The sequence below is a fragment of the Dunckerocampus dactyliophorus genome, chromosome 20, assembly GCF_027744805.1.
Source record: "Dunckerocampus dactyliophorus isolate RoL2022-P2 chromosome 20, RoL_Ddac_1.1, whole genome shotgun sequence".
NCBI classification, from domain to species: domain Eukaryota; kingdom Metazoa; phylum Chordata; class Actinopteri; order Syngnathiformes; family Syngnathidae; genus Dunckerocampus; species Dunckerocampus dactyliophorus.
Window position 1 is genome coordinate 6,930,933 of NC_072838.1, and position 12,285 is coordinate 6,943,217.

At 37.9% G+C, this 12,285-nt stretch overlaps 1 protein-coding gene across 14 annotated transcripts in view; it reads left to right on the plus strand.

The window, feature by feature from the left end:
- Positions 1–12,285, plus strand: part of LOC129172927 (protein 4.1-like) — a 141,349-nt gene that overhangs the window by 22,320 nt on the left and 106,744 nt on the right. For 13 of the 14 annotated variants that reach the window (XM_054763195.1, XM_054763197.1, XM_054763196.1 and 10 more), the window contains exons 2-6: positions 7,072–7,391; positions 8,594–8,893; positions 10,384–10,488; positions 11,259–11,301; positions 11,407–11,482. In XM_054763195.1, coding sequence (XP_054619170.1) covers positions 7,080–7,391; positions 8,594–8,893; positions 10,384–10,488; positions 11,259–11,301; positions 11,407–11,482 — 836 coding nt within the window. In that variant the 5' untranslated portion in view covers positions 7,072–7,079. The remainder of the gene's footprint in view (positions 1–7,071; positions 7,392–8,593; positions 8,894–10,383; positions 10,489–11,258; positions 11,302–11,406; positions 11,483–12,285) is intronic. The other variant, XM_054763208.1, reaches the window with a different exon arrangement.

Consider the following 12,285-nt stretch of genomic DNA (forward strand, 5'->3'; position numbering starts at 1 on the left):
TTTGATGTCCCTACCTAATTCTTGAAGTACCACAGGCAAAATGATGCTTTTAGGAGAATCTAAAATTAGCTTTCCAAATTTAGGTCTGACCAGGATCCCTCGCCACTTGGCGCATCGAATTTTGTGGCTTCGGTTTTTCAAAAATCTATAAATAAATAAATCATGCAGTTTCACAGTTGATTACACAGTTGAAACAACAAGGAACTCCCAATGCTAACGTGTGTGAGTCTATATTGTGTGTTATTTATGTCTTATAGGTCTTCTTTTCTCGTATTTTGTTTACGATATTGAGTAATAGGAGTATAAAGGTAACTATAGGGGTGTTATTTTATGTGTAGAAGGCTCCAATAATATTTTTGTCCCAGTCCTATATCCCACGTGACCGAATGAGAAATTTCGTCACGTTTTAATCTCGCGAGATCCTGTGATATGAGATCTTGTGACACACTGCCAAAGTAGGAATGGAATATTTTCCTAGTTAGAGCAGAGAAAACCTGTTTACGACCTTCTAAATATATTTTTAACATTATCAGAGCCCTCTGGACATGAATTAACACCCCTATAGTCACCATTACAGTCCTATTACCCAATATAGTACACATAATAAGAGAAAATAAAACATATAAGACATAAAGAAGGCTCGTGCTCTGACAGGGCCCTTAAAGAGAGGCGGACAGCTTTGCGTGGGTAATGGAAAGTAGCTGGTGTTTTTTATTAGGGATTATTGTGCCTGTTGTGAGTTCATTCAAACCTGCAGTAAAAGCCTGTTGTTCCGGTGACCAAGTCTGGTGCTTGTGTGTCTCACCCAACCTTACAGTAACAATCCTGACACCTAGTGACCAGTGTAGAATACTACATATCATCACAATGTTTTTGAATGCGTCTTCTGAATGTCTTATATTCGTATTTCACTTCATTTCGCCATTTTTATACTTGAAAATGCTTAATTGAGGCAAAAAAAATACGTCAAGCAAAGCGGAGATATACTGTTTTTTCATTCTGTTTAATTAATACATTGCATTGACTTTAGTGCGTTAAAATGAACGAAAATGCGATGAATATCAAAATGGCTCCAACAATTTTCCTACATGCGGCCCTCAGTGAAAAAAGTTTGGACACCCCTGTTCTAGCGATTCCACTGCAAGGTGTTTTCTAGCCATACTGGGAAAAAAAAAAAGGTTTCCGCGATTCCACTGACAAGTCTGCAGTGCAACCCTGAACTAAAAAGGGCAGACAGTCAGCGTCAGCAGCCTCATGCTGTTGAGCTCCAGCACATGCTGACTGAACAGTCAGCCATGAGAACATGAACAGTTTGTTTTTATGAAAAGCTGTGTTTAGTTGCCCTCCCCCCTGCATACGCCTGGTGCTTTGGAGCCTACACTCACTGTGTGTGCCCAGTCAGCGTTTGTGTGGCAGCACACACTCAGCACTGCAGGCAAGCAGCTCCTGCAGCCTCACAGACTGGCAGCAGAACTGGATCAGTTGTATCAGTGGAAAAAAATGATTGAAGCTCACAGTAGTCATTGTCATAGTTTAAAGAAAAATATATATGAGGATTGTAAACTTCGGTGTTGTTTTTTTCTTGAATTGCACCAATTCATCACTCTTTTCTTGGAACTTTTAGAAAAAACTAAAAATAATTTATTAATTTTATTAAACTTTTAAATTATTTGTACATCTCACAGGTTGTTTTGACCTAAAAAAAAAAACTTTCCAACTTTGTAGAAAATACAGGGTATGCACCCCTGATCAAAATTTTAAGATCAGTTGAAAAATTTCAAAAATTTACATTTTGCACTGTTTGATGAGGGTACTTCTAAATAGAGCTTCAAAATGAAAAAAGCAGAAATGGGAGTGAGACAAAAAAAAACTGAGTAAGCAATTAATTGCAAACAAGCATTAAAGTGAAATAAAAAGTTTAAGACCACAGCTTAAAAAAATTCAACACCCCCCTAAAATATAAAATAAAATGTTCAAAAAAGGACTCAGTAATGAGTAGCTGTACCATTCTTGTTAATCGCTTCAAGAATTGGTTTGAGAATGCTTGATGCCAGTGTTTCCAAGAGGCTAGTGGGAATGTTGCTCCACGTGGTGAAGATGGCTTCACGAAGGACATCCACTGTCTGGAACTGATGTCCATTTTGTGTCCATGTCCATGTGATCTTATTCTTTTGGAAGAAGTCCTTTGTCAGGCAGGGATTGTGAATGTTGCCCACCGCAACATCTCCACATAGCCAGCTGCCGTTTGACGCCCCTGCGCAACCTGAAGCTCCATTGTTCCATTGGAGGAAAAAGCAGCCCCCTCCACTGTGCTGTGTGGGAAACATCTCAGGTGGGATCTCCTTGTCATGCCGGTAACGTTGGAAACCATCAGGACCGCCAAGGTTCCATTTTGTTTTGTTCAGAGAATAAAATGTCCCATGTTTGGTGCTCTTGTACAAATTCGGGCAATTTTGTGTTGAAAGAGACGAGGCCTTTGAAGACGTTCTTCTTAAAAGGCATCTCTCAGATGCTGTCTGGTGGTTATTGGACTGCACTCTACACCAGGAACAACCTTCATTTGGGTTGAGGATGGTCCCGTGTCTTGACGAACAGCCAAAGGGATCCTCCAGCTTGGGGCCAGTGAAATTTTTTTGGTTCTACCACTTGACATTTTTGTCCCATAACCCTTAGGATCTTTGAAGAAGTTTCAAATGACTTTCTTACTGCATTCAACCTCAGCAACAATGGGGCCGCGTTCAAAGAGAGAAAGCTTTTTTGCCTTTGTCATCAAGAGCTCATGACAGTGTGAATACCTGACACAAAATCTCCTTTCAATTAGTTTGCAATACATTGCTTACTCAAATTTTTTTTTCCCCTCACTCTCATTTCTTCTATTTGCATTTTGAAGTTCTACTTAGAACCTCCTTAAGATCCAACAGTGCAAAATATAAATTCTTGCAATTTTGTCAAGTGGTCTTAAACTTTTGATCAGGAATATATATCGTATATTACCATCATCCCCCAAAATACTACAGTAATCTCTTGTTTGTCGTGGTAATCGGTTCCAGACCCAACTGTGATGAGTGAATTTCTGCAAAATAGGTTTCTAGTAGTAGTAGTAGTAGTACTTTATTAATCCCACAGCAGGGAAATTCATCTGTTACAGCAGCAAGCAAGATACACAAGTATGTACACTATATGTCTATAGTATAAATGTCTATATGTATAAATGGAATATTGTCATAGTTGATAGTTGTTTATGACCTTCTAAATACGCTTTTAGACATTATTAGAGCCCTCTAGAGCCCTAACACCCCTATAGTCACCTTTACACTAGTGTTACCCAATATAGTAGACATAATAAGAGAAAATAAGACATAATATAGACTCACACATTAGCATTAGGAAAGTTCCTTGTTGTTGTTGCTTTTTTTACATCCTTTTTTTGTACTTCTTATGGTGGAAATTATCTAATCATTGTAGAATACAAAGTAACTGGGAAGCCGGGAGCACTCCCAGCATGTCTTGTGGTACTTGTTTTGTAAAAAGTTGCAAAAATGATGTGTTTAGAGTTAATGTGGTTGTTGTTTAGAGTAGTAGTAGTTGCCCAATGTGTGTTTACTTACCGTACGTGTCACATGCTATGTTGTCATTTTTGTGTTGTCTCTCTGACTGTAGTAAGTGTTCCATGTTTATTTCACTGTGTGACAAACACAGTGCTGGCTAATGCTTGCCCAATTAAAGAGACACTTCCTTTAAGGAAGCTAAAGTGATTGTCACCATGTCCCAAGGGTGTGCATGCTGGCAGATTGTGTGCACCACACAATATGATTTGTGTCACTGAGTAAGGCTTGTTGTTAATCTTTCATGTTAATGACGAGATTTTAAGTTGCACCGGGAGAGCTGTTTTTATTGTAGCTTTTTTCTTTTCATTTCCTTTCTTGTTGTTGCTGCAGCGGCAATCTCATAATGTTGAGGCCCACCCCACTACTGCGCAGCCGTGGCCGGGTGTAGCTGGTGAAATGTAAATATGAGCACACAGCTGTCATATGGTGACTCGGGCCTGAATTCTTTTTATAGCGGAACCTTGGTTTGCATCATTAATCCTTTCCAGATGGTCCGTCTCTAACCGAAACACACTCTGACTGAATCCGTTTTTTTCATCAGAAATAATGTAACTTCAATTAAACTGTTTCAGAAAGCCAAAAATGCTAACATAAAATAAGTTTTTATAGTTTTACATTCAAAATGCATAAAAATACATAGAAATGGTGAATTATGAAAGTGCTAAATGAACATTTAAGTTTACTTTTACCTTCATTGAAGACGAGATTGTTGCCAAAGACACGATGTGGGAGCGAGGTCAGCACGGACACCACTTCCTCTTTTGCTGAATTATTTCTTGAATTCAGTAGTCTTTGTCACCTCTAAGTCTCTGCTTTTCCTTTTTAATCACGGCTGCAAAATATCCCCAAATGGAGCCAATGAAGCCATCCAAACAACACAGCAAGTCAACACGCACAACGCACAAAGTAACCTACTGCACCATGATGGCTTACAAAAAAATATCTACAAGCAATACCCAAAAAAACACCCGTATATTCCCGCCGCAAGGAGCCGTAGCTTGTTTCTTTGTCCATTTTGCCATGTTCATCGCATTTTTGCTTGATTGCAAAATATGTTGATAGGTCGTCAGAGAAGTAAACAAGGAGGAGTTAACGTAGTTTTGATATCCAATGTTTTATTGTTTATGGTTCATGTTGTTGCAGCTGGACTACCCAGCATGCCTTGAGGGCATTTGGAAATAACAGTTTTAAGTTACGTTTAGCGTTTAGTTGTTGATCTATGTGATGTGTTGATGTGGTTGTGGTATTTTCATTTCATTGCACCATGAGCAAATATGTCATTCTGCTTGATGCCACTTATAGATAGGCGGCCGCTTTGCCAAATTTTTTAACCCAATGTGGCCCGCTAGTCAAAAAGTTTGCCCACCCCTGCCTTAGATGCTCATTTATTAATATTATTCATCATTTATGTGCATTTTTAATTGTTTTATGCATGTAAAACTATATTAGTAACCTTAAAAACTTGTTTTGTGTTAACATTTTTGAGATTTCTGGCGTAACTGTGTTAGTTAGCAAAGAACTACAGTCAACCACTGATGACATCATAGACGGGCGACGGCGCTGACTTCCGCTTCCTGTTTCTATGTATTAGCAAGCTAATAGGCTGCTAACAAGGATGTTTTGTGATTATAAATACATCAAGAATACAGTTGGACTCACACAGTGCATTAATAATGTGACAAGACGAGCGCCATATTGTACGCTAACTTGAAAATGTATGCAAACCGAGGCAAAATGTTGCCGTACATTTTTGACGTTAACCAAAAAACACGGTAACCAGGGCGTACGCTAACCTAGGTTCCACTGTAATACAAAGGTGTCAGATTAAGCACTAGCGCACTCCATCTAATGGCTTCTTTGTGTAACGTGCACTGTTAGTGTTTACTGTATTCCGGACATCAGTAACTTCCTGCTTCTGTACCTGAAGGATCATGGGACATGGAGTTCATCTTTCTTTGTTTTTTTTTAGCTGAAAACAATAACAAATCTACATCCGTAATCTACAATATTACATTTGTCAATCAATGACTACAAATGAGCAGAAATGAATGTTTACAGCTCAGAATGAATCAAAAAAGGATGCATTTTAAATTAGATTTTAACTTCAGTACTGACAGCTCCTCTGTCAGTACCACCACAGTACCACTGACAGTACCACTGACTTGTTTTATTGGCTGTTTGTGCCTGTATTTTAAAAGTGAATTGTCTCTCCAGCTCCTATTATTAGCTGCAGCTCACGTGGCAGATCATTTATCATAGTTTATGGTTTAGGTGCTTTTGCTGCTGCTGGATATTCTTATTGCTATGGTGAAGCTATGAAGACAATGTATTTGCTTCATGAGCCGATATTGCTGGAACCCGACTGTTTTTTTTGGATGCATTTTATGTTGGTTAGTTGACTTCCTGTGTTTCAATGTTACCGCTTTCTAATTGGGAGACAAAAAAAGATAAAAGAGATGAAAATGATTTTTAAAAAGGCTTTTAGAAAATAAGAAAATACGAATAATAAATCATAGATCAATACAATTAAGTAATACAAAATATGAATGACAAAAATAAATTGGAATACATAAATCATAATTACATAAAATAAAATAAATACATTAAAATTCTATAAAAATACTACGGCTGACAAATGATTTAAAAAATTGAATCAGATTAATCACAGTTTTTAGATTAATTCATCATAATTAATCTAAAAACTGTGATTAACTGTGATTCACCATGAGCAGCTATGTCTGAAATATGCCAATTTCGACTGTATTTAATGAAGAAAAAGATAAATGACAGGACAGGATTATATATATTTGTAGGTATTAACGGCTCCCAATGAACTGAGTATGCCAGTCAAGCTAAAAGATACCACACTCTTTGCCTAACACTAGTCTCTTTAATATTTTAATCACGCTTTCAACTGTGTTATTATGAGCAATGAGGGGTTGCGTTCAAAGACATGTTAACTTCAGGTAAATTTACTTGTTTTCAGTGTATTTTCCAGCATACTTAAATGTAGCAAATTGTACATCCGAATCAAGAGTTACGAAGTGAGTGACAAGAATATCCACTGTTTTTCTTTATCTTCCTGTTTATTTACACATTAGATGTTAATAGTTTGACTTTATTCTTGTAAAATTACTGCTGATTTTTCCAATTTTCCTGTTTTTGTTTTTTGTTATTAGGTTATAGTTTAAGAATGCCAATAAAGAAATGTCCCCGGACACCCCTGTATGAAATGAATGTAATTCATTATAAATTAGATAGCATGGTTGTCATCCTTCTTCTTTCTTATGCTTTGGAAAGACGACAGGCTTTCTTAAACGGTCTCATAATTGTACATTGTTTGAGTTCTTTATGCAATAAAATAACGGATCAGATATCCGGTAGTAACATTTAATCCGTATCTGGGTTATCTGAATCATGATCCGGGGTCTTTAATTTATCTTTTGTAACCCTGTCCTCACAGTGGTCACCATGACAACAGACGAAGCAGAGAGTCACCAGAAGAAGCCAAGGCAGCAGGAGGAGGCTGGCCAGGAAGCCAAGCCATCCTCTCCAGAGGAGGAGAACCTCCGGCCTGGCGTCCGCACCTCTGCTGGCCGTGGCCTCTCCCGCCTCTTCTCGTCCTTCCTGAAGAGACATTCGCAGTGTGAGAGCGAGGGCGGGGAGAAGGAGGAAAAGGACAAAGAAGAAGCCAAAGCTCCCATTGCTGACCCCGAGCCTGAGCTGAAGATAGACGGAGAGGTGGCCCACGACCAGCACTCAGTCAGCAGTGCTGAGGCCCAGGTCATTATTTCACGCACTCAAAATCATCCAACCCCCGTTGCAAAGGACACAAAATGTACAAACTTTCAATAGATGGCTCGTTAAAAAAAAAACAACAATTTGTAACTGTAGTTGTGTTGATTTAAATTTTTGTTTGTTGCTTATTGCAAGCTGCTGCAGGTTCATCACCATCCATCCATCCATCCATTTTCTATGCCGCTTCCCAATTTTCAAAATTTACAATGAAGGTTGAATCATTTTGAATGCAGCTGTAAACTAATACAATTAATTGAGTAATTAATATATTGAAAAAAAATTATACAGTGGTGTGATAAAGTGTTTGCCCCTTCCTGATATCTTATTTTTGTGCAAGTTTGTCACACTTAAATGTTTCAGATCGTCCGACAAAGTTAAATATTAGTGAATTACAACACAACTGAACACAAAATGCAGTTTTTAAATGAAACTTAAAGATGGTTTTACTTTTAGAATGTACCACTTCCACACTGAACGAGAGGAGAACCTTTTTTTTTCCACTCGATCTCAATCATGCTATGTCCGTTTCAGCCGTAGCATGTCTACTCGGCTCAGCAGCCAGTCTACATGCAGTGTGACGTAATGGTGATGTGAAACGGCGTCATGCCTCATCAATGTAACATTACTGCCGCCTAGTGACCAGAATACTACATATCACTTGTATTTTGTATTTTTGACTAATAATAGAATACAGTCTACCGCAGCGGTCATTAATTAATTTCTGAAAAAACGCAAGGGAGCGATAATTGAATCGCAATATTGCGAGGGACAACTGGATATCAAAAAACCCAAGTTGTGATATGTAGTATTCTACACTGGTCACTTAGTCTCAGTAATGTTACTGTTCGGTGAACAACAGGCTTTTATTGCAGGTTTGAATTAACGCACAACAGATGCAATAATAATAACATAACAATCATAATAATCATCAACCCATTTCAAGCTAAAACTCAATCTGAACCTCTGATGTCACTTCCTGTCCTCCACACATCCGGAACACATTTATTGCAATGTTTTGTTTGTTGTATTGTTTTGGTTATGTCTTAGATTTTCTCTTATTATGGCTAATGTACTGAATAATAGGAGTGTAAAGGCGATGATAGGGGTGTTATTTCATGTCTAGAGGGCTCTAATAATGTTAAACACCAAATTTAGAGGCTGCATTTTAATCAAGCCATCTTCCGTAGGCTGCCCAGGTAGAGAAGAAAGAAGCTGAGGGGGAGGAGGAGAAGGTAGAGGCTGGGAAAGACAAAGAGATCGACAAGGAGAAAGCAGAGGTCTCCACCCTGGAGAGGGAGGAGGACAACAAGATTGAGGAGGAGACGGAGAAGGCGAAGGAGGGTGGCTCTGAGGGCGGCAGTAACGGAGACAAAGAAGAGAAGGCCACAGAGGAGGAGCCTAAAATTCCCAAAACTCCACGTCGCCCCAAAACCATGCAGATTAAAGTCACCCTGCTGGACGACACTCTGTATGAGTGTGAGCTGGATGTAAGATACACGTTTATACCATATTACAGTGACATTCACCTCATAGAATTACACGTCGCGACACATATTGTTCCACTTGGTTCATTTTAAAGTGAATAATTTCTCTTGTGGCTGTTATTTAGAAGTAATCATTAGTACAGACAACTGCAGGGAACTGAGAGATGCTGTTGCCGAGCAGAAATGAAGCAGCGCTGCACATCAATGCTGCCTCACTTTGTTCATAATTGTGCCTTGATCATTTGATTGCGGAAAATGAAATTGCTGAATATTTTATCACAACTTAGTGTTTTGGCTGAGCAAATAATGGCTCACCCGTGCCAAACAAAGCACATATTATTTATTCTTTGATTGAATTCCACTGCTATGCTGTGCTAGGTTACGCTTCTCTCAGCGTTTTGAGATTAAGAAACAACCACATTAAAGCCGTAAACTAGAGCGAAATGTTTTTGCAGTCCGTTTTCTGATAAGTTACATTATCGTAGGGGTTCTAAAATGGTCTCAAACTAGGACCCACATTTTACAATGACCATTAAGTCACAACGCACCGTTATTGACGTTATTAAAAATAAATAAATAAATAAAAAGATTTACGTTTTTGTTTTTAAATGCTTTTATTTAGGCCAAACAAAGCAAATCGTCATCTTCTGAAGTATTTTCTTCTTTTAAATAGTTTTATTTAAGTCAAACCATATATATTTTTAATTCCCTGTGTCATCTTTTCAAGCAACAAAACATTTATCTTTGTTTATTTTTACTACTATTATTTAAGTCAAGCAAATGTACAGTACTTGTTTTTTTATTGTCATCTTTTGAAGCAATAAAACACATTTTTATTTAGATAAAAAAAAAATTGTTCTGTTTAAGTCAAACCAAGCAAATGTATTTTTTTAAATTGCCTGTGTCATCTTTTGAAGCAATAAAACACATAAATCATCACATGTCCAAAGTGACATTTAAGGGAATTTATTAGCCATTTTGTGAATAATAACTGCATGCATAGAAATAATGCATAAATTAAAATGAAATATAAAAAATAAACTTAATAAGACCACAAAATCTGATATTTTGACTGTCCAATGAATATACACAAACAGGAAGATGATTAAAATATTGTTCAATTTTACTTTAAAAAAAAAAGGCTATAAGCTACAATATTTGAATGTGATTTTTGACTTGCTGTCTGGGACCCACTTTTGGGTCCCGACCCACCAGTTGACAATCACTGCTTTATAGACTCAAGTCTCTCTCTTGTTGCACATCAATTTAATATAATAAATGAACACCACTACTACAATATCCTACTAAAACATTGGATATCATTTGCCCTAAATAGAACACCCTCCATATTCCTCTAAGCACCTTTGTGCTGTTCTCGCTCTCCGTTACTCAACACAGCAATAAAATTACTGTCCTCTTTTTGTCACCGCCTGTTACATTAGCAGGTAAGCACAAAATAAAATTGTGCCTTGTTCTCTTTGTGTTTGCTGCAGAAACACGCCAAAGGCCAGGACCTGTTCACGAAAGTATCCGACCACCTTAATCTGCTGGAGAGAGACTATTATGGTCTGGTCATCTGGGAGATGCCCAACGTGAAGGTGAGCTGCGGTCAAACTGTCAATTTTTTTGAGCCAATCCGACACCCATCAGTAGCAACCTCTGTGTTCTATAAGGACTGAAAAAAGATGTACAGTAATCCCTCGTTTATCGTGGGTAGTTGGTTCCAGATCCGACCGTGACAAGTGAATTTCCGCAAAGTAGGCTATTTTCCTAGCTAAAGCATAGAAAACATGTTTACGACCTACTAAGTAATGCTTTTAAGATTATTAGAACCCTCTAGACATGATTTAACACCCCTTTAGTCACCTTTGCACTTATATTACCCAATATAGTAGACATAATAATTGAAAATAAGACACGTAAAGCATAAATAAGACATAATATACTCATACATGTTAGCATTGGGACAGTTCCTTGTTCTTTTTTACTTCTTGCAGGGGTTATTGTCTCATCAACGTAACATTACTCACACCTAGTGACCAGTGTAGAATACTACATATCATCACGTCTTTGAATGCATCTTCTGAATGCCTTATATTTGTATTTTAGTTCATTTTGCCATTTGTATGCTTGAAAATCCTTAATTTATGCAAAAAAAGGTAAAATTGGCTTAAATATGTATATTTTTGAGCGAATGATAGGCCGTGTTCAACCAAAATTAATGAATATATTTTGGAAAAAAACACAAAGTGGCGACAGATTACTGTATTGTTAAATGTAAGTGGCCCAGCAAAGCAAATGAACTTGTGGCCCACGCGGGTTACGGGCCTCATACACCTTCATGCTCACATGCCTTACTTTCTTTCAGACCTGGATGGACCTGACCAAGGAGATCCGCAGGCAGGTGCAGGGTAAGCACCGACATTGTCAACAAAGGCACCTGCCCTCATGTCTTGTAACGTGTTTCTCAAAGATGTCTACATTTGTTTCATTGTAACTAATATTTACTTCTCAAGGTGCCGACTATAATTTCACATTCAATGTGAAATTCTATCCGCCGGATCCAGCCCAGCTGTCTGAAGACATCACAAGGTACTGTATATGTGTCTCAGGGATTTTGCCAAAATCCAAATATTAATTTACTAGATTAAAAACCGGACAGCCTTTTGTTTGACTAAATTAATTACAAACACAGTGGAACCTCTGTGGCTATCCCGGATGCTGGTCAACCTCTAATTCCTGATTTGTTTTCCCCATGGAAATAATAGAAGTACAGTCGTCCCTCGCAATAATGCAGTTCGATTATCGCTCCCTCACCATAGCGCAGATTTTCAGAAATTAACATCGCTGTGTCGTGGTATACTGTGGTCTATTATTAGTCAAAACATATTGGAATACAAGTGATATGGAGTATTCTGGTCACTAGGCGGCAGTCATGACACAAAACATTGAGGCATTACCTTACATAGATTACATTAAAGTCATGAATTCAGCCATGGCATGTCTGGCATAATAGAATGAAAAAAGGTTCTCCCATTCCGTGTGTGGAAGTGGTACGCTTTTGGCTTCTTAAGTTTAGAAGAAATAGATTGAAGGCTAGCTGGTTAGCTCGCTATCTTGCTAGCTTGTTAGCTTGCTAACTCGATAGCATCTCGAGTCCCTGCATGTGATGTAAACAATGAATAATATGAGCGTGAAGGTGACTATAGGAGTGTTATTTCATGTCTACAGGGCTCTAATAATGTTAAAAGCTGCATTTAGAAAGTCATGAACAGGTTTTCTATGCTGAAACTATTAAATTTATTAACATTGAATCCTATATCACAGAAATTAATTTGTCACATTTGTGTCTGGAACCAATTAACCGCTATAAACGAGGGACAACTGTAATCTGT